At 37.7% G+C, this 23,446-nt stretch overlaps 1 protein-coding gene across 2 annotated transcripts in view; it reads left to right on the forward strand.

Moving 5' to 3' along the window:
* aimp1a (aminoacyl tRNA synthetase complex interacting multifunctional protein 1a) overlaps window positions 1-23,446 on the forward strand; it is a 105,087-nt gene that overhangs the window by 22,248 nt on the left and 59,393 nt on the right. The window contains exons 2-4 of one of the 2 annotated variants that reach the window (XM_028805197.2): window positions 5,972-6,105; window positions 17,134-17,247; window positions 20,941-21,111. In XM_028805197.2, coding sequence (XP_028661030.1) covers window positions 5,972-6,105; window positions 17,134-17,247; window positions 20,941-21,111 — 419 coding nt within the window. Of the gene's footprint in view, window positions 1-5,969; window positions 6,106-17,133; window positions 17,248-20,940; window positions 21,112-23,446 lie in introns of both variants that reach the window. The other variant, XM_028805198.2, reaches the window with a different exon arrangement.

A 23,446-nucleotide genomic window follows, 5' to 3' on the forward strand; every position in this document is an offset into this window, starting at 1 on the left:
TCTCTCTCTTGCTCGCTGCACAGGAAATGCACAGGGAGAGACTGAACACGTACAAACCAAAAGGGAAACTGGCTTGTTCGTGTACCGAGTGTGTGGTCGTGAACCGAGGCAAAAGTTTGGTGAATTTTTTGGTCGTAAACCGATTTGTACGTGTTCCGAGACGTTCGTGAACCGAGGTTCCATTGTATTTTTGTAGGTATTAGAAGAAATACAGTGCCCTGTATATCTTAAAGTAGAAACCCTTCTGTGCGACACAGTACTTTTTCCCATCATCTCTCACAAAATGGCAAACAAATTCATAAGTAATGGAGTTAAAATATTTAGGAGATTAAAAAAAATGTTCAGGCTAGTTTCTTAATCTGAAAAGCATCCCCATGATGCTGCCACTACCACATTTTGCAGTGTGGATGTGCAGTGTTAGATGTTCACAAAGCATACTGCTTAGTGTTTAGGCCAAAATGTTCCACTTCAGTCTCATCAGCCCACAAAACTCTAAAGAATTTGACACAATAAAATATGAAAATAGGTTTGGTTGAGTCAAAATTATGTTTACATTTGATTGGCAGAAACAATTTATTCACAAAACATACTTCATACAATCATATGAAAAAGTTTGGGAACCCCTCTCAGCCTGCATAATAATTTACTTTCAACAAAAAAAGATAACAGTGGTATGTCTTTCATTTCCTAGGAATATCTAAGTACTGGGGTGTTTTCCGAACAAAGATTTTTAGTGAAGCAGTATTTAATTGTATGAAATGAAATCAAATGTGAAAAACTGGCTATGCAAAAATGTGGGTCCACTTGTAATTTTGCTGATTTGAATGCATGTCACTGCTCAGTACTGATTACTTGCAACACCAAATTGGTTGGATTAGCTCATTAAGCCTTGAACTTCATAGACAGGTGTGTCCTATCATGAGAAAAGGTACTTAAGATGGTCAATTGCAAGTTGTGCTTCCCTTTGACTCTCCTCTGAAGAGTGACAGCATGGGATCCTCAAAGCAACTCTCAAACGATCTGAAAACAAAGATTGTTCAGTATCATGGTTTAGGGCAGGGGTAGGCAACATCGGTCCTGGAGTGCCACAGTATGTGCAGGTTTTTGTTCCAACCCAGTTCCTTAACGAGAACTCAATTATTGCTGATGAAGCACATATTGCTTAAGTGACATTTTAATGCTTCATTTTAGTGGTCTCGCTTGTTAAGGTTCTCCAACCTTAATTGCTTATTTCAATATTAAACTGCTGCATTCAGTGTTTTAATTGCTCCTTATTACATGCTTTTGGGTCTTGACAGCAGCAACAAGAAGGAACTGCCACATAGAACACATTAATTGTACAATATTTCAGCTTTCTGCACATTTAGAATCCTTAGATTTATACTTGATACCACTTTCATGATGAAATGCCTTAAAGTATGTATATTACAGATAAATCGTCAACTTCGTTTAAATTTTGAATACTGTTAATAATTACATATGTGAGAGCGATACGGTAGAGAAGTGGTAGCACTGCTGCCTGTCAGGGAGTCACATCCCCTGTGTTCCCTGCCTGGAGTTTGCATGTTTTCCTGGTGGGTTTCCACAGTGTGCTTTGGTTTCCTTCCAAGAGACATGCAGGTTTGGGGATTTGGTGACGCTAAAATGATGCTAGTCTGTGTGTGTGTGTGTGTGTGTAATCAGAATAATAAGTGTAATATCACTGTGCTCTGTACAAAAATTATTTTATAAATCCACTCACATGTACAGGCCAAGCCAAAGTTAGCACACAGGGGCTCTCAGCATTTAGAACTACTAGGCAAGCATTTGAAGAGAGAAAGGTACAACTATGAAAATGGGCATTGTACTATTTCTGTATGTTAGTGATGAAATTGAATCGTCTCATTGCCTTGTTTGGAACCTAAGTAAGGTTTTGTACGTGGAGAAAACAGTATAAAGACTTGGACAGCAACCAAGTCTTTGAAGCCGACAGACGGATGGGTGATAACGTCATACGTCCTGAAAATCCTTCATCGCAGCGACGAAAAATGGCAGACTGTATACATCAAGATCCCACCTTGGTAATGTCTTGCTGCTTGTATTCACCTTGCAATGAGCTGATGCCCTGTCCAGGGACTGTTTCTGCTTCGTGCCTGATGCTTACTGGATGGACTGGGTGTGTCCCTGGATTGATGGATGTACTCATTAAACATCCATTCTTTTCAGAGATCATCTGGCAATGTGGCCTAGAAATTTAATGAATGTCTCAGGCAATTCACAAAACAGTGAAGCTGAACGTTTTCTCACCATGATGAAATCTCACACTGCCACCTGGTGGCATCTTCCAGATTTATGTAAAGTACGCACACAAGTATAAGCAGTACACCGCTTACATAACAGAAGCGTCTGCAAGAGCATGTGTTGCGGCGTGTGAAGCATAAACCTGGCCTTATACTGCCACCAAAAAGCACAAAACTACATTAATGACTTGAGACAGGTCAACAGAAAGAGAAGTTCCTCTCTAGCAATATAAGAAAAAAGCATGTCACCATGTGCAGTGCCAAGCTTAATTTTTGCACTTTTTATTGCATTTTACCTTTGCTTCCCGCTGCCAATTCATGTAAGTTGAGGCTTTATTACATACAGTGCATCCGGAAAGTATTCACAGCGCATCACTTTTTCTACATTTTGTTGTTACACCCTTATTCCAAAATGGATTAAATTCATTTTTTTTCCTCAGAATTCTACACACAACACCCCATAATGACAATGTGAAAAGTTTACTTGAGATTTTTGCAAATTTATTAAAAATAAAAAAACTGAGAGGCTGGAACTTGATTGCAGCGTTCGCAGGTTGGATCTTGCCCTGGAAACATTTTAGACAGTTTTAGGCGAGACAGATGTGCTCGATTATATAACTTTGAGTTGAATAATTGTGTGCTTTGCGCATATGGAGCTCGAGTGAAGTCTCTGCATTGCTACTTTCCACTCCTTTTCTGATATATTGATTGAGATCTTTTTCCCATTGTCCTCTTGGATCTTTGAAAGGGAGGGACTGTAAAATAATTTTATATATTGCAGAGATGGTGTCTAAGTCCTTGAAATTGAGCAATATTTTTTCCAGCATGGACGAGGGTGCAAGATGAGGAAAATCGGGCAGGTTCTGTTTAACAAAGTTCCTAACTTGAAGATAGTGAAAGAAATGTGTAGCTAGAAAGTTCAATTTGGAATGTAATTGTTCGTAGGATGCAAAGATATTGTCTATATAAAGATCTGAGCATTTTAATCCCAAATTTTTTCCAGATATTAAAAACTGCATATGTTTGCGAGGGTTGAAAGAGGTGGTTCTCTTGCAGAGGTGCCACAGATAAAAGCTTCTCCATCTTAAAATGCTTTCTGCATTGGTTCCATATTCTGAGTGAGTGAAGCACAATTGGGTTATTAGTATATTGCCGATACCTTGCATTTATTGGGGCACAAAGCAGGGAATATAAAGAAGTACTGCAGGATTTTACTTCTATTGCGGACCAGACCTGTGTATGTTCATCTATTTGTGTCCTGGTTTTTATAGCTTGTATGTTTGCTGCCTAGTATAAAACTGAAAGTTAGGTAGAGCCGTGCCTCCTTCTGCCTTAGGTCTTTGTAGGGTCGCTCTTTGGATACGTGGATGTTTTGAGTTCCAAATAAATGAGGTTATTGTTAAATCTAATTGCTTAAAAAATTATTTATTGATGGATATTGGAATGTTTTGAAATAAAAAAAAAAAAAAAGCTTAGGAAGAATATTCATTTTAACAACGTTAATTCTTCCAGCTAGAGTGAGATGAAGGGTTGACCATCTATGCAAGTCTTGCTTAATTTTTTTCCATACAGACGGTGAAATTTTGTTGATAAGCTTTGTGTTTACTTGTGATGTTTACCCCTAGGTATTTAAACTGATCTGCAATGATAAAAGGTATGGTGTCTAATCTAATATTATATGTTTGAGAATTCACTGGAAAGAGTACACTTTTATTCAGATTAATTCTGAGACCAGAGATCTTTTGAAATTCTGTAAGTGCTGTTAAGATTGCGGGCACAGAATTTTGTGGGTCTGATACATAAAGTACCATATCATCTGCATATAGAGAAATTTTCTGTTCCAATCCTCTGATAATCCCATTTATCTGATCAGCATTTCGACAGTGAACCGCCAGTGGTTCAATGGCGATTGCAAATAGCAGTGGTGACAAGGGGCATCCTTGTCTGGTACCACGTTCTAGCTTAAAGTAGTCTGAACAAATATTTTTAATAAAAACTGAAGCTTCTGGATTGGTATACAGTAGTTTGATCCATGCACAAATGTTCGGGCCAAACCCAAATTTCTCTAATGTAGTGAAAAGGTATTTCCATTTAATCATATCAAATGCTTTTTCTGCATCCAATGATGATAATATTTTTGGGGTGTTTGACTTTGTTGGTGAGTATATTACATTAAACAGGCATCGAAGATTGGAGGATAAGTGTCAACCCTTGATAAATCCAGTTTGATCTTGTGATATTACCGAAAGCAGCACTTTCTCCATCCTTCTAGCTATGCTTTTTGAGAGTATCTTAACATCATTATTCAGTAGTGAAATTGGTCTGTATGATGCACATTGTAATAAGTCCTTATTTTGTTTAGGAAAGACGGTGATTAATTCTTGGTGAAAAATTTGAGGTAGAATTTGATTGTCTAGCTTCTGTAAATGTTGCTAATAGGAGGGGAGCTAGCTGAGCAGAGAATTTCTTATAAAATTCTGCAGGGTAGCCATCAGGGCCTGCTGCTTTCCTGTCTTGAAGTGAACATTTTTAATGTTATTTTCCCTATGTCTTTCCAACCCAGTTGTTTTTATATTTTTTCATCTTATCTTTCCTTCCACCTATCCATACAGCCATATATGTGGTATGATTTTGCTCAACAGATACAATGATTTTGAATGTTTTTGTTTTTGAACCCATTTTTGTGTAACTGCAGCACAGTAGGGAGCGGAAAATGTACACTCTTTTCAGTACAATAGTATTTTTATATTTCATTCCACGTAATACAGTGGAACCTCGGTTCACGACCATAATTCGTTCCAAAACTCTGGTTGTAAACCGAGTTGGTCGTGAACCTAAGCAATTTCCCTCATAGGATTGTATGTAAATACAATTAATCTGTTCCAGACCGTACAAACTGTATGTAAATATATATATTTTTTAGTTTTTAAGCACAAATATAGTTAAGTATACTATAGAATGCACAGCGTAATAGTAAACTAAATGTAAAAACATTGAATAACACTGAGAAAACCTTGAACAACAGAGAAAACTAACACTGCAATAGTTCGCACTATAGTGCTAGGAACCGCTCGCTAAAAACACTTTTTTTTAATGAGTTTTAAGCACAGGGGAAAAAATGAACATTTGAAAAATCCGTAAATTAATAAACCACCAAGAAAAGTAACATTGCAACAATGCAGGCTACGAACCGATCACTGTAAACAGAACTGAAAACAAAAACAAGCCTTCTCTACCTTATGCGTCCCTCCCTCTCTCACTCGCGCGCTTCTGTGTGTGTGCGCATCTGTATCTCTCTCGCACTCCCGTGTGTGTGTGCGCGACTCTCTCTGTCTCGCACTGCCTGTGTGTGCCTCTGACTCTCGCGCTGCCTGTGTGTGTGTGTGTGTGTCGCGCTCTCTCGCTCTCTGCACAGGGAGAGACTGAACATGTACAAACCGAAAGGGAACCTGGCTTGTTCATATACCGATTGTGTGGTCGTGAACCGAGGCAAAAGTTTGGCGAACTTTTTGGTCTTAAACCGATTTGTACGTGTACTGTGACGTTCGTGAACCGAGGTTCCACTGTATTGTACTTTTCCACAGTTACATTTTGGATGTAAGTAATGTGCTTTCTTATCAGATATTTTGAATGTCTCTGTTTGTTGCATTTATCTTACTTTAATTTTCCTTTATTTACTCATTTTGTTGCAGGCGTTGGATTAATTTGGTGAGAAACATGTCTGGAAACAACCCAGTCCTCAATAGATTAGAGCAGAGGGCAACTGAAGCAGACCAAGTTATTGAGTATTTGAAGCAGCAGGTCAACCTTCTGAAAGAGAAAGCAAGTAAGAGTAATTTAAGCTTAAGCACATTTTTCTGATTTATAAAATTTGCTTTAGCTTTAGTTTGGATTTTCTTTATTTCATGAAATATATAATATTCCAGTTTTTTGATTGTACATAATAAATCTATCATAATTTTAAATTTGTTATCTTTGAATTTTTTTTTCTCAACAGTAATGTGCACGCTATGTTACTGAAGAATATGACGCCAAAAATCCAGTCTGTGTTAATTAGTATTAAGGTAGACATTGACTTTTATCAGATTGATTTATTCCAAGGTGATTTTGCATTTTTTAGAGAGACAGATCCAACCAGTGAATAATGCTGATTTAGACCACATTTGGTCTTCCAGATGTAAATATTCAGGAACTGTGTACTGACTTTTTATTGAGTTGTAAATTTCATGTTGAAGCTTACCCAAGTCTGTTATTTTAAGGCCAGTAGAAAATATTAATGCAGATTGTTTGCTGTTATGCTTTTAAATCATCCTGAAAGGTTTTTTTTCTTGCAGTTTCCAATGAAGCCAGGTAAATGATAAAATATACAGAATATTACAAAGTCGTAATTCACCTTTGTAGACCTTTTATGTGTTTGAAGCGTTTGGAATAAACTCAAACCTCTTTATGTTTGAAAGTATCAAGCAACAAAGAATATATACTGTGTGATTTAAACCTTTTTAGAAAATGGATGGTTGGATCTCTTAGAGTTCTACACCTTTTATAGTATTATAAAGTACCTTTCCAGTTCCCATTTTGCACACTTTCCACCACTGTCACAAGTACTAGCTCTCTTCCCTGACATATTGGCTTAGATTAATTGAGCTAGCTCTCTGCCACTCCTCTACGGCTCTTGGCTCCTCTCTCACTCTGGTGCTTTTGGAGTATTCATATCCAAGGCACCATTCACATTGTCTACAAATGTTTGATGCACCTTCCTTTAGAGGAACTATTTATAATATTGGTGTGGGGTACTTTCACTCTTCACTTGAAATGAGCCTTATCTCAATCCCAATCCCACCTAAGCAAAGTTTTAATCATAAAAACTCCTTGCCAAGTAAGGTCTTCATTCACTTTTCTAATAAAAGAATAAAATAATTGCTTGTTAAGATGCTGAAATTAGATTTTAATAGGTGTAAATCACTTTTTCTGGTTGTTATCTTTTGAAAAATATATTTGTTGAATAGGGGGAATGTTTAGCATAATATATTAAAGTAGAGGCCAAAAGAGTTTAATCAAAAACTTAAAATCAGCAATATGCAACTCCTGTCTGTTAGTAGTGAGCTTTAGCAGTTAGATGTTGTTAATTTAATACATCTACCACTACTTTCTTTGGAGTTTAATCCCACCCTATCAGATTCAAGGTAACTCTCTATTTCTTCCTATATTTGCCTTTATTTTACCTTTACACAAACAATGTTTCCAGGTAGCATACATATGATGTCATTGGGTTTAGATCTATATTGTTCAATTATATACAATTGGCAACAACAAAAGAAAACCTATGGATATTTTCAAAAGTAATTGAAGAAATAACATGCTGTCCCACCTACCTATATTTTAAAGTCTTAATACCAACTGTATTTAGAATATTTTACAGAATCACAAGCTTATTTTGAAAGGAGGCTTACAGTATGAGCCATTTGGGATGATTTATTAATTGTCTGTAACAGAGCAATGTTATCAACCAGCTTTCAAGACTCTTAACTAGTATAACATGTTCGTTCAACAACTACAGTGGATTCAGAAAGTATTCAGGCCCCTTCAGTATTGTGTTTTTTTTTTTTTTTTGCATTTTATGTTAGGGCCTGGGCGGCACGGTGGCGCAGTGGGTAGCGCTGCTGCCTCGCAGTTGAGAGATCTGGGGACCCGGGTTCACTTCCCGGGTCCTCCCTGCGTGGAGTTTGCATGTTCTCCCCGTGTCTGCGTGGGTTTCCTCCGGGCGCTCCGGTTTCCTCCCACAGTCCAAAGACATGCAGGTTAGGTGGATTGGCGATTCTAAATTGGCCCTGGTGTGTGCTTGGTGTGTGGGTGTGTTTGTGTGTGTCCTGCGGTGGGTTGGCACCCTGCCCGGGATTGGTTCCCTGCCTTGTGCCCTGTGTTGGCTGGGATTGGCTCCAGCAGACCCCCGTAACCCTGTGTTCGGATTCAGCGGGTTGGAAAATGGATGGATGGATGGATGTTAGGGCCTTATCCTAAAATCGCTTAAGTTAATACTTAATACTCCAGAACATCAAAGCAATAACAGGATTTTAGATTTTTTTTGCAAATTTATTAAAAATGAAAAACTGAAATATCACATGGACAAGTATTGATACCCTTTGCCATGACTCTTGAAAACTGCCTCAGTTATATACCTTTCAGTTCATCATTAAAATGTTTATGGACCTTGTTTGGAGTCCACCTGGATTCAGCACTGCTTATCAGAGCAAAAACCAAACCATGAGGTCAAAGGAATTGCCTGCAGAGCTTAGAGACAGGATTGGGTCATGATTTGGGATGAAAACAGCAAATTGTTTGGGTCATTATTGGTCTCTGTGTTTTATGTAGTTTACCTCATATCAAGATAAAAAGTAAAGTGGCAACAAAGTGATAATAAAGTGAGTGTCTTTATTTAGACACAACAATGCTGCTCCAGTTGCTGTCAACCCTGAATTGTATTAATGGGGTTTGAATATATATTTTAAGTTTCCTTACCTTTAGTGGAGCAAACATAAGAGGTATTTCAAATGGCTGGGATGGTCCTTCCGCTGTCATCTATGTGTAGATCTGGTAAAAGGTATGGCTGAAATAGCAAGTTATAATTAAAGGATGTTTAAATTGCACTATTTAAAAAAAAAAAAAAAAAAAATCAATCCAAGTAAAAAAGAACAAATGCCTTAAGTCCTGAAATTTCAATGGATGTTTAAGAGAGAATGCTTGTTACATGTGTAGCAGTCCAGTCATGAAAGGCTATTGTGATTCACATAAAAATGACACAATTTTGTCCTTGTGTAAATGTGCAGATTCCCTGGAAGGTATGAATTGGCGCTAATGCTACATCACTTTGTACTGTGTACACTGAGCACATACATAGTCTTGCTAAAAACACTTGTAACACATACACATTTAGGGTAATAGTCTAGATAAAATGAAGGAAAAATCCCTTGTAAGTATTAGGGCTGGTTTATACTTCATGCTCAGTGCACGCACGCATCATGGCTGCCATGCATTCCCAGCATTCATTTGACACATCCTCAAATGCGATGCGTGCTCAAGTTGCATTACCAGCAAAAAGTGGGGGTGGGGGCCCTGTATGATAAAGTCGGAATGTGACATCAGAGTCTCTATTTACTATCTACATGTGACAGAAATTTCGAATCGTACAGGATTGATGTGTGTGCTTCGATGTATGATGAATGATTCAATGTGATGAAGCAAAATGCTGATATTCTGTGCCTTCTTCACAACATTATCAGAATGTATGGCAGCGTATTTGTGAAACAGTGAAAAGGTTTATTTTGTAATTAAAGTGGAAATCTTGTCTTAAATCACGAAATGTCTACTTTAATCTTGTAGTTTATCATTGAAGTAGACCATTGTAAACGTCATCTTAAAACCGACCCAGCTGTTAATCGCTATTTACTTCTTGGGCTCCCTCCTGCATTGACAGCAGCGGTAAGTAGCAATTACCACACAGAACACATTAAATTTATGATATTCCAGCTCTCTGCACATTTAGAATCCTAACTTGATATCACTTTCATGATGAAATGCATTAAACTATGTATATTACATTTTACAGATAAATCGTTAACTTCATTTAAATAATGAATACTGTTAATATTTGCACATGTGGGGGTGACATGGTGGTGCAGCGGTAGGGCGGATGCCTCACAGGGAGTCATGTCTCAGGTGTTCCCTTCCTGCAGTTTGCATGTTTTCCTGGTGGGTTTACTTCCAAAGATATGCAGGTTTGGGAATTTGGTGAAGATAACATGATGCTGTTGCGTGTGTGTACTTGTATTCAGTTTGCAATGAGCTGATACCTCATCCAGGGATTGTTTATGTCTTGCACTGGATGCTTGCTGGAATGGGTGCATCCCTGGATTGATGGATATAATCATTAAACATCCATCCTTTTCAGAGATATTGTGGTAAGGTGTCCTTGGAATTTAATGGGTGTTTCAGGCAATTCACAACACAGTGAAGCCGAACCTGTTCGAACCGTGATGATACACTATATTGCCAAAAGTATTGGGACACCCCTCCAAATCAGTGAATTCAGGTGTTCCAATCACTTCCATGGCCACGTATATAAAATTAAGCACCTAGGCATGCAGACTGCTTCTAAAAACATTTGTGAAAGAATGGGTCGCTCTCAGGAGCTCAGTGAATTCAAATGTGGTACCATGATAGGATGCCACCTGTGCAATAAGTCCATTCGTGAAATTTCCTCGCTACTAAATATTCCACAGTCAACTGTTAGTAGTATTATAACAAAGTGGAAGCAATTGGGAACAACAGAAACTCAGCCACAAAATGGTAGGCCACATAAAATCACAGAGTAGGGACAGCGTATTTTTAGGAATCTGTGTAAAATAATCCTAATAATATTTTCAACGACTTTTTTTTTCTTGTCCTGATAGTGAATGTCCCTCTAACACAGTTGAGATAAGCCTGCAGTTTAGCATACAAGATGAAAACTTGCCTCAAACTTACCAATTAGCACATTTACGTGTGGTTCAGTAACCCAATTATTTACAAAAGCCTGATTTCTAAAATGACATGTAAGCCCTTCCTTAATCCGAATAAAGGATTCGTGTTATTAGCGTCTGAGAAACCTGATTAACAGAGGTAGATATCTCCACGAGTAATTTGATTATGTGGCCATGTAAACCCATAACTGGGTTTCTGTTAAGAGTTTTGTAATCTGCGCATGTCTGTTGCACTTTTGTCAGCCTGTGCGTATATTGTTTTGCACATGCTTGAAGTATCCACAAAATACATTTCCAGGTTGCAGTTTTCCTTTTCCTGGCTGAAATATTCTTTCTCAGTATTTTAAGAAATAGCTAAGTTTGTCTTGATGAGCTGAATGTACAGTGCTAAGCTAAGCAACACAGCCAGAGCACTAAGGTAACACGTTACTTTTAACGTGCGCTATGTAGTCTGATTATAAAGTAATGATTAACCTAATGTAATACTTACCTTATTGAAGTAAAATACCTTTATTGTTGTTATTCAAGCAGCTCCTTTGCAGGGCTCAACCGCACAGCCAAGCACAAAAGATTTTCTGCGTGCAATCCAATAACAGAAACCTATAAATAAATTGTCTATTTGATCACGTGTCATGCTTTTTTTTTTTTTTTTCTCAAATTCGTGATGTCCACTGCTGATGTTTAACTGTTTTTTATGCAGTTTAATGATGTTGGAGAGTTTTGTCAAAGTAAACCCCCACCCTTCATATCTGTAACTACTGTTTTGCCAGATTCTTTCTTTGTACCATTTGTCATTCCATACAATATTTATTCTTTTTTATTTCATAAAATCTGTGTGCCGTTAATTTGGCATCTTCAGTTGTCTGCCTTTTTTGTTGTGATAGTCCTACCTGACCCTACATTACATTTTATACATTTGCCCTCGGATAACAAGAAAGAGGGCAAGAACATTAAAATAATAACATAAAAATTTATTTATTATAGACAATATTCCCAAAATATAACAAAGCAGAATAGAAATGAGTTTTGATAAAATTATATTAGTACAACCTGGATTACATGTTACCAGGTGGCATTGTGTCTTATTTTGTTCAGTCTTCTGCCCACATGCAGCATAGAGAGGGAAGACAGATGAGAGAAAAGACTGAGGGAGAGGTTGAGCCTGGTCTTTTTACTGGTCTAACTTCCTTGGTATACCTCTGGGCCAATGGGTGCATGAAGTACCTTTTCAAACCTGCCATAATCCTTATATATAATTTGATAGTATCCGTATGTATGGTGTTTGCGTCAATAGCCCGTATGTATGACGATGTATGGTGTTCGCGTCAAAACCTCGACTCAATACAAGTTAGAACTATGCAATGGGGCTCAGCCTCTGTAGTTAGAACATAACGTGGCAAACACGGACGCAGTATTGCATGATTGGCTAAGAATGTTCGAATGCTACAGTGACGCCACTGGACGGCCAAGTATAGTAAGTCGGTGTTGGTTGCGACAGAATGTGGTACAGAATGTAGAGCTGCAGATGAGGATAAGTGAGCGAGAGGGGTGTCAGTTTGTAGGAGATCAGTGAGGTTGTGGAGAGCTTTAAATGTTACGAGCGGTATTTTGTATTGTATTCTGTAGTTAATGGAGCCAGTGAAGCTGAGAGAGAATCGGTGTAATATGTTCAGTGGATTTAGAACAGCAGGTTATTATCCTGGCAGCAGAATTTTGAAGAAGTTGTAAGCGATGGCTAAGTTTTTGTGGGATGCCAGATAGAATAGCATTACAGTAGTCTATACGTGAGGTGACTCAGGCATTAATCAATACTTCAGTACTGTGTTGCGTAAGAACAGGACGAAGTCTAGAAATGTTTCGGAGATGGAAGAAGGCAGTCCGCGAAATGTTACTTATATGGGAGGAATTATTTAATAATAATTAATAATTTATTAGTAGTAGTATTTAATAATTGACTTTATTAGTGTATAAATGGATATACATAATTACATTTAAACGATTCGCCAAAATCTGTTGTATGTAAAACGATACTGTTTTAAACGTTATTGTTTTTTCATCAGAAAACCCAGTTTCCACGTCTACGTGTATTAGTTTAAATGGCTCTTTTACCACTCGCAATAGGGCGGACGTGCTGACGTATCGTGTCGACTGGGCAATACAGTGAATGCGGCATCTATCTATATATGTCTATGATTTGTTCGCTTTCCGACGCAGTGTAAATAAAGTAAATTCATCTCACTGTGGTGCGTATTCCGTACGTAATACCACGTAACACATTATAATTCTCCTGCTTTACGCGAATATACCCATGCCACCGAAAAAAAGACGTACAATTCCACGGTCCACTTCAGATGCCAGAGAAAACTCTATTTCAAAGGCATCTCAAACGCCACAGCAGACACGATCCAAAGTGGATGAACTTACAATAAAATGTGAATCAGAAAACAGTTTGTTTGTTCTGTTTCTTTCATTTGGGAAATTCACCAGTTATAGATTCCCGGGCAACGCCGGGTACTCCTGCTAGTAGTAATAATAATTCTTTGCATTTATATAGTGCTTTTCTCACTACTCAAAGCGCTTAGCAATTGCAGGTTAAAGGCCCAAGAGAGCAGAGTACCTTTTGGCATTTTACAGGATTCGCACCGGCAACCTTCCGATTGCCAGTCCAGATCCCTAGCCTCAGAGCCACCACTCCGCCTTCCAATCTTCCTTCCTGGGGAAATGGGCTTGTAAGCTCAAACAAACTGAAAGGATTCAAAACACCGACAAAATAATCTGGTCCACTATTTTTTGCTTGCCTCTTCCCACCACAGATGGCCCAGCAAAACATGCTGTCTGTTCTTGTAGTGTCGTAAATGTCCCAAAGACATAACTGGTTACACAGCTTTTTTTTCCCCTTTTAACTTTGTACGAGTACTAGCTGTGTTTCTGTTTCACCAGAGAAATTTTCTAAGACATTGGGGGCTCCGTTATAGCTCTGTTGGTTACTCGGATGCATTAGAAGTATTATGTAAATAACAAAGTATTTTTTATACAATATTTGTGTGTGTGTGTTTTTTTGTTTTTTTTTTAATTAGGGGCTAATGTTATTTGTTCACTTGTGATGTTGGATTGGCACTAAAATGTTGACATCGATGGCTATTGACACCAATTTTCAGACCTCTTTACCTGTATCAGTATAGTTCCGAAGCAAGTAACAGATTTTCCCAGGTTACTCCACCAAGTGTTGGGGGGAGATGTTTGACTGATGTTTACACCCCAAAATGTTGATACCTTTCAGTTCTAAATTTGTTTTATTTCAGTACTTTTCTTGTACTGCTATACCAAATAGCCATATTCACTTGACCTACTCACTTTTGAACTTGCTTCCTACAGTTGCCCATGAGTAAAATATTTCTGCTTTATGTCAATTCCTGCTTTTCATAGTGTCTGACCTTGGTTTTTATTTGTGTTCATTGTAAATTGGACTTTTAAAGTTTTAAAGTTTAAATAAATCCTGTGAACTACGTACAGCTTGGACTGTGGAAAGCATCCTATAGTGGGGGCCATATGCACTGAGGAGGATTTTAATGGTGTAAAAGAGATTGCAACAGAACTCCATTTTAAGAACATCGTAAATAGCTGTATTTTGTGTTATTACATAGGTAATTTAAAATTGATTCCTTCAATGCCAAAAATCTTGAGACTTCATTAGAATCAAAGCCTGCAATTAGTGCTACCTCAGTATACAGTGGATTTGAATAAATGTCTACTAATAGAAAAAAAAATGCTAATTACCTGTACTCACTCAGAAGCACTGTCATATTTTTTTTCTTAATCACATTCTGAAAGAGAGCATCTCCATCAGCTATAGAAGAAAATCAAGCATAATTCTGTTGAGTCATGGCTTGCCTCCATCAGTTAAATTATGGTGTGCTCATTTTCCATTTTTTAGTTCCTCTTTTATTTTTAATACTGTGCAAGTGCATGTATGGATTAAAAATGTAATCGGTTCATGACATATTTATTGCCACTTGTGGTGTATGTAGTAAAATGAAATCCACGCTTGGCAAAGAGCATTGTGTTAACGCCGTCCAATTGCCTAAATCTCACTTCATACATTGTGAAATGTAACATTACAATAGGTAATGATAAGCAAAACAGCCAAGTTTCATTTAGAATTGTTTTTGTTTTGCGTTTGCAATAGCAAAATTTGCTAAAAAGTTATTTGGGTTTGGGAATGTTAAAAGTTGTTTTTGGGGAATGGGGGTAAAGAAAGAAAGAGAACAGAGAAAGAAAGAAAGATTGCTCCTTAAGGGTTTGGCTGCACTGCGTAGTCCCCTTTTGGAGCAATACATTTCTCGGAACAGGGTCCAAGGTAAAAAAATAAATAATAAGGTGGAAAAAGTCTTAGGAAAAACCCTAATCCAAGATGAGACAGAACGAGGAGTACTGTAAGATTAACACTGTAATTCACCAAGATAATGAAATTGTTACTCCGGAGTGGTTAAGGGAAAAATGCAGCAGCTACTACCGTTGATGAGTGTTGATCAGATCATCTGGCATTGCACACTGGCTGATGGGAGTTGTAGTGCTAACATCAGCAGTTACCACAAGGTTGCAGTTAAGATGAAGTTGGAAGGGGTATTAATATTAGACACCTTTCTTACTGGATCAGTTGCGCAAAATCGACTGTGCTCACAGTCCCAGCACCTGGCATGCACTTGCTGAACATGTCATCTTTGAGCTTTGTCGAACTTCCTTCCTTTCACTTTGTTTCCGCATACTGCCTTCATTTGCCCCATTTATCCATGCAATAACTTGTCAGTGTTGTGACAAAAAGGGGACACAAGGTATTCCACTTGCTACAGGATTATTAACAACAAAGATAAAGAAATAAAAAAACAGGTAAGCCAATTTTCTTTTTTCTGTCATCTTCTTTTGGCTGCTTCCGTTGGGCATCGCCATAGTGGAACATCTTTTTCCATATCCTCCTGTCCTCTGCATCTTGCTCTGTTACTCCCACCACCTGCATTTCTTCTCTCACCACATCTATAAACCTCCTCTTAGGCCTTCCTCTTTTCCTGTTACTTGGCAGCTCTATCCTTAGCATCCTCTTCCCAAAATATCCAGCGTTTCTTCTCTGCACATGTCCAAAACAACGCAATCTTGCCTCTCTGACTTTGTCTCCCAACCATCAAACCTGAGCTGACCCTCCAACATACTAATTTCTAATCCTGTCCATCCTCTTCACACCCAGTGCAAATTTTGACATCTTTAACTCTGCCACCTCAAGCTCTGTATCCTGTATTTTGATCAGTGCCATAGTCTTCAACCCATATAACATAGCTGGTCTCACTACCATCCTGTAGACCTTCCCTTTCACTCACTCACACCTTCAACCTTATAACACAGACTTCATCACATCACTGTGCGTGACAAAACAGCGGGCAGGCGACTGCTTGTACATGTTTACTGATGGACTGGCCGTCACTTTGCATGAGGTATGTATTAAATCAAAAGAGAAACTGTATGCAAAGATGAATGAACACAAGGAGATCGGTGACAATCACAGCTTAGTGTGCTGCGCCAAATCAGAAGGGACAACTGAATTCCACAGGGCACAGGTATATTCATAACTGGGGACCTTTTGTGATGGGCAGATGAATTTCAAATGTTTTGCATGCCTACCTTTTGTTTTGATGACCGTTTTGATCATATTCAGCCCTTCATTCATTATTCTGGCACAAGCATAACCAGCCTGAAATTGAAATTCACCATTTGGAATACACAGCCATCCCATCAGCGGCACCATGTATTTAGAAATATCCTGCGCGTGTCTCCAAGTCTGATGTCATTTTCACGGCAACTCCCTTGCACCCAGCATAAGATAAACCAGCCTTTATGCGGCTCAGGGATAAGCAAGATGGAGCCTGTACTGGCACATATGCTAACAGCACATTCCACTTAACAATAAAAGAAATGGCCTTTTGCATCTGTTATAATATAATTACAGTAGTTCAAAGTTTCAGTTATTTCATTCGTAACTGGAGAACTAAGTAGAAAGGATAATCACCAAAGCCTATTTTTGGACCAAGGGCTGGGCCACTCGGAGGTTGCTCAATAGAAGAGTGGTAGTTACCCGTGGAGTTTTCTTGCAGCTGAATAGCAGAGGGTTGAGGGTCGGAAATGTATTATTCTCAAAGATCAATGGCTAAAACTGCGGAACTCCCACCCCTCAGTGCCGATGGACTCCACAACACTGTCTTTGAAATAATTGATTAAATCATGTCAGACAGATAATAAATTAGAAATGTGAAATCACATTAATTTCTTATTTATGAATTATTTCATATTAGTTTTACAGGCCTCTATTCGAGAAGAGAAGAAGCTGCGAGTGGAAAATGCAAAACTGAAGAAAGATATTGAAGAACTCAAAAAGCAGCTTATTGAAATAGAAATAAGAAATGGAGGTAGGAAACTTTTTATTTTTTTTAAACTTCGATCTCTGCTATTTGTGAATTCCAGAGTATGTTTTTCAAAGTCTTCACCAATGCACTCAAAGAATTTCAAATAAACACATTTTTAATTGTATGACATATATTTCTATTTAATGGATTGTGTGACAGTCTGAATTTTGTTTACTTTTTTTTTTTTTTTTTTTTTTAAACAACCTAGAGAGATCCTGTACTAGGTTTAAAGTGTGATTTAAAGTGGATATGCAGTTTTGTGAAAATGGAAGCACTCCCCAGGACATGTTTTTTCTTTTATAACACAGGTGGAAATATTAAGATTTGATCTTCACTTCAACTTATAAATAAAGGTGATATAACAAACATTTACATTTTGTAGTCAATTGTTTAATAAAAGTACAGTACATCCCCCAAAATTTGCGGGGGGTTATGTTCCTAGAGCATCCGCGAATTGTGAAAAACTGTGACTTTTGGATGTGGTTAAAAAATGCCTATTTTTATAGTTTAAACCCTAAATACAGTATGCCCCCACTTTAATTTCATTGCAAACTCAGCTTAATACATTAATACATTACCTAAAAAATTACCTTAATACATTACCTAAAAACAGAATGTAAAGGTAAACCTGTCTACTGTTGTTTCCTTAGGAGGCACTAGCTCTTTGGAAATATGTTCTTTTGAAATTGCGGCGTTTTAAATAACCGAAACATATAGAGATATGATATTAGAAGGCGATATCTCTCCCATAGTGATATGGCAGTAAATAATCACATAAGAGAAAAAGATATAACTTAGCTTTCTTTACTGACGATTTTACGCGGCATTACAGACGGAGGAAGCCATAGCATGACAATACCAAGGTGGAAACTTGATGTATACAGTCTGCCATTTTCCGTCGCTACGCTGAAAGGATTTTCGGGACGAATGACAGTATCACCCATTCGTCCGTCCACAGGCTTCAAAGTGTCTTGGCAGCAGTCCAAGCCTCATATACTAGTTGCTTCACGTGCAGGCTCTTTCTCTGGTGTCCAAACAAGGACAGGAAAGGACTCAACCCCACGTCCAAAAATACAGGAATAGCACAATGCCTACTTGCAGTTGTCTCTTTTATCAAAACTGCTAGACTAGAGGTTTCTAAATGCAGCCTAGCCCCTGAGTGCCATACTTGGCCTGCATATATGAATGAATCCATACAACAACTTGCACAGAGACAGTGACACCAAACTTAATATTATCACAACTGTGCAGTACTGTACTGCTATGTCTCCCACGGTGCTAGAATGTAAAATACCGATGTTACCGCTGTACGTACTGTAATTCATGCAAGCGCGTTTTCTTTGGTATGCGCTGTCGTTTTCTTTGTTATAAGTAGAGTAATGATATTGATGATGAAGTAGCTGTGCAGTACGATACAGAGGATTTAAAACTCCTCGGGTGGCGCCTCTTCTTCAGGCGCTTCAGGAGGAGTCGTATCTTTGGACGGGTCTCGTGCTGGCTTTTCTTTGTAAGTTTCAGGAACATTGTGATGGGAAGTTGCTACATTGTCTCCTGTAGCAAACTGCTGGTACAACTTCCGTGCTTTCTCACGGATGATGTTACCGTCCAAGGGGATGTTGTTCTTCCTGTAGTCGGTGATCCATAATGCCAAGGTAGATTCCATCTTGACGATATTTTTATTCCTTAAGATCGTTACCTTTTTGGCACTATCACAGAAACTTACAGATACGGTACTCCTGATCGCTGCCTCGTTCTTCTTTATGTAGCGTGCGGTGCTTTCATTAATGCCATAGTGGCACGCTACTGCAGCATAACTTTTTAGTTTCTGGAGCAAATCCAGTAGTTCAGCCTTCTCCTGGAGTGTTTTAAACTTCTTCTGGCGCTTAGGCTCAGTGCCAGAAGCCTTAGAAGGTGCAGGGCGATTCGGCGACATCTGTGTTTAAGAATAACAAAATTAATACAATAACAAAATGAAAAACACGAGGACACTCAGCTGGAGTCGTGTCACAGGGCAGCAATCAATCAGCAGCAAGGAGAAATGAATAATGCTCTTGGATTGGCTACTTTCACCATCCCAAACCGCGTTTCCCTCAGCGGTTGCTTCCTGTTTTCAGCAGAAGACCAATTGGCTACTTTCACCATCCCAAACCGCGTTTCCCTCAGCGGTTGCTTCCTGTTTTCAGCAGAAGACCAATCAGATCCACTGCTTGGAGTTGCAGTTTCAAATTCTATTGGCTACTTTTACCATCCCAAGCCGCGGTTCTCTCTACAGCACAGTATTGCCACAAAAAGAAGCCATAAAAAATTACGGAGGATATTTGCACTTTCCGCTAAAAATTAATAGTTAGGTTTTAAAGAAAAATCCATGAACGACTGAGTCCGTGAACCCTGAACCGTGACTTCGCGTGGGTCTACTGTAAATGCAAATTTCACACATGGAAAGATCGAGTACATCCCTACATTTATCACTACCTTAAATATATAAAATTAAAATTAGATTTATGAGATCAGGTGCAAATGAAGAGAATGTCATTAGAGCATATCTTGGAGTTTTTGTGATCACCATGGCTTAAGTCTAGAAAATGATTTTAAAAGATCTCTAAACAATTCACCATTCCACTGTTTGGAAAATCATCTGCAAGTAGTAGATTTCAAACAACTGCCAACTTGTCTAGCCCTGGCCACCCCTGCAACTTCAGTCCGAGAGCAGAATGCATGATGCTGAAAAAAGTCTCTCTTAAGTATCCCATAATGTCATCGTGAGACCTATATGTAGCTCTAGGCAATGTTGGTTTTAAAGTACGTGAGTCCACCATTAGAAGGAGGCTGCACAAATTACATCTACATGGTAGGTGTACCAGGTTTTAATTTTTTCTGTCCAGAAAGAACATCAGTGTAAGACTAAAGTTTGCCCATGAACAACCAGACAAAAACCAGGACTTCTGGATCAGTGTGCCCAGGATAGACAAGGCAAAGACAAGACTTTTTAGTCACAGTACCAGAAAACATATTTGGTGAAAACTAAAGACAACATTTGACCAGAAAAACCTGATACCAACTATAAAGCATGGTGGTGAAAATGTTATAGTTTGGGGCAGATTTGCTTCATCAGGGCCTGGATAGCTCACCATCTTAGAATCCACTGTGTATTATTCATTCTAACAGAGGATGTTTGAGGTAATTTGAGACCATCTGTCAGAAGATTGAAGCTCAACTGAAAGTGGACCTTGTATAACAGTGACCCTAAACATACCAATGCAACTTTCAAGGCTCTGACAGACCATTGTGAGCTAGTTCACCATATACTGTATATTGATAAGACTCTTGTAATTTTATTGTCATGTAAACCCCAAATATTTTTATGAAAGTTTTTTTTTCTTTTTATATGTGTGTTCTGGCATTGGTTTGTGGCATCTCGTTTTGTTTGCTCTTCATCTTTGTATTCCTCTCTTCTGTTTCTTGTTTGTGCTTTTTTCAATGTTTATACATTTTTGTTTCTTTAAACATTTTTGTATTTTTTGATATGAATTTGTTAAACATGTATTTTTGTTGCATTGGTTTAATTTCTTTTGCATTTTCAGTTTGTGTTTGTAATTTTTTGTGTGTGTGATTTGTTTATGCATTTCTTAGTTTGGTTTTTTGTATTGCATTTATGTGTATGCCAGAGTGTAACATACATTTTATTATCACTCCAAGTTAAACAGATTCCTCTACCTACGGCCACATCTGTCCAGTCCAGTTCACATGCCCCATCAACTCAAACTGTGAAACCTGCTGCACCTTCTAATCCTGCAGCATTACATACCCAAGAGGATGTTCCAAAAACTAATGAAGAGAAAAAGAAGAAAGAAAAGCCAGAGAAAAAAGGTGATTATTGTGAATCAGTCTCACTTTTTTTTTTTGCATTTTTCAAAGTAATGGAAGTAATTTACTCTCAGATTGTATGCATTTAATCTTTTCTATTTTAATAAATTTGAATGCCTTGCATCATGAAAAGAGTAAAATAAAGGGAAGAATATTGTATTTGTTTTTCTTTACTTTATGTCAATGATAGGGCTGCTTATAAAATGTAATGAAGTTGATCTTCATGTACTCTAACATTTAAATCAGTGAAAACTACTGTGATCCTTGTGTTTTACTTTATACACCAAATATTGCATGTAATTTCTGTTTTATTAATTTTTAAACACATTTTTTTAATCTACATCGTCTGATTCTCGAATCAAGAGAACCTTTTGACAATTATACTCTGACAGCAAAACAACACAACATTTTATAAAGTGCTGGTATTTCCTTCTGCCATTAGCATGTTCTGCATGCTCCTCTGAAACTATCTGAAAGTCTCACTCATACTAAACAAAACACTTGAATTAAAAAAAATCCTGACTGACTGACACAAACATAAGTTGCAGGCACATTTACAAGACCCCCATTAAAAAGTACCTCAGTTGTTTTTTTAGTATTGAATTAGGCGATTGTGTCACCTGAACTCTGCTCTGTTTTCCAGGGCCTCAGACACCCTCCTCCTGAGCAGCCTGACTCATGGGGTGAGAATAACAAAGGAAGCCACGTTCTGGGAAAAGATATTTATGCAAAGTGCATATATTCCACCAACAGCTATGGAAATTAAGTAACTCCAAATTAGGATTAGAAATGCCATTGTCTATGATACTTCATTTCTTAAACTAATTTCCAAGTTTATTAATGAGTCAAAATTAGGGTATCCTATCAGTCCAAGACTGAGATACTGTAACCAGCCATAAATATCTTGATTGTAGCCATTGATATGTCTAATGTTTGTGAGTATGAAGTGTCTGTATTTTGCAGTGCTAAATACAGGAACATTAACATGTAGCATTTTTCCAATCATCTGTGTAAAATAAAATAAATGGAGTATTGCATGGATGAATACGCCTGCAGCTTTATGGATCCTTAGTTAACCTTTCATATGTTTACTAACCAAATGTTTTAGTATAGTTGTTCACACTGTTCAGAGTATTTTCATCTGATTTTTTTTTTTCAGTAATGGATGGAGTAAACTACTTATGTTCAGGGAGTATGTTAAAATAAATTAATATGCTTGCAAACTGGTTGCAACAGTTTTTCTCCAATAAAGGGTTCATGTCTGGGTCAACACAGTTTTATCACAAGCATTTTAAGCATGAAAATGTATAAATATTCTCTAACCAAAACTAACCATTGTGATGCAAGGCTCATTTAGTATTGGCACTATCAGTATTTTTCATAATTATACATAATAAGTGTACCTTATGTATTTTGTGAAGTACTTTTCACGTAGTGAAACATGACGAAAAAGTAATTCATCATATTAATATTTTGAGGCTGTGGATTTAATTATTCAGCTATATTGCACCATGTTTATATTTCCTACCGAATATATAGCCATGGCACAGTGAGTTCATGAAATGTAAAGACATTATCAGGCACACTGTGTTAATAAACATCTATATATTAACAGGAGGCATTTCAGAAAAAGTGTATGAACAGGAGTTAGTGGTCAAAGGTCATAATTATGAAGAGTTTGGTAGCATAGCTTAGAGCTGAAAATGTTGCCTATGGAAGAATACATCTATATATACAGTAAATAATGCAAAGTCGGCTCACTTGCTCATTGCTCCATCATTCATCAACAAAAACACTACTTCCCATTTTAAAGTAAAGTTCAAATTTGGCATTATTGTACATCTAAGGCACTAGGTATTCTCCCTTTCGATATATACATATTTAGGGGGGAAAATGTACAATAGAAAAACTAAATACCCCAAAAGCACAAATGCTTTGACTAACTTAATTGAAACTTGAAGTTATAGGAAAGAAAAAAATAATCTGCATGCTTTTTTTTTGTTTGTGTTTGTGAATAATGGTGCTATAGTGATTAAACTATTTTAAGCATCTTTTTTCTGCTGAGTGCAGAAAAGCTGCCATTTGAGCTCCTCCACTCACGAATAGTATGAACAGACAAGCGATTATATAATATATTAGTAATTCAAAACGCAAGAGAAAACTAACCGGCTGATATATGGTGTGACGTCTGAAGTAGAAGAAGGAAAGTTTAATGAAGCTGAAGTAAGATGTGCGTACAAAGTCAAGCTGTGCTATATGCCTTGAGTCCAGCTGCCAGGGAGGGATTGAGAGATATGGGAGGAGTTTGATTCCTAAAACAAGCTGTGACAGACAGTGT

Source organism: Erpetoichthys calabaricus, chromosome 7 (assembly GCF_900747795.2).
Source record: "Erpetoichthys calabaricus chromosome 7, fErpCal1.3, whole genome shotgun sequence".
NCBI classification, from domain to species: domain Eukaryota; kingdom Metazoa; phylum Chordata; class Cladistia; order Polypteriformes; family Polypteridae; genus Erpetoichthys; species Erpetoichthys calabaricus.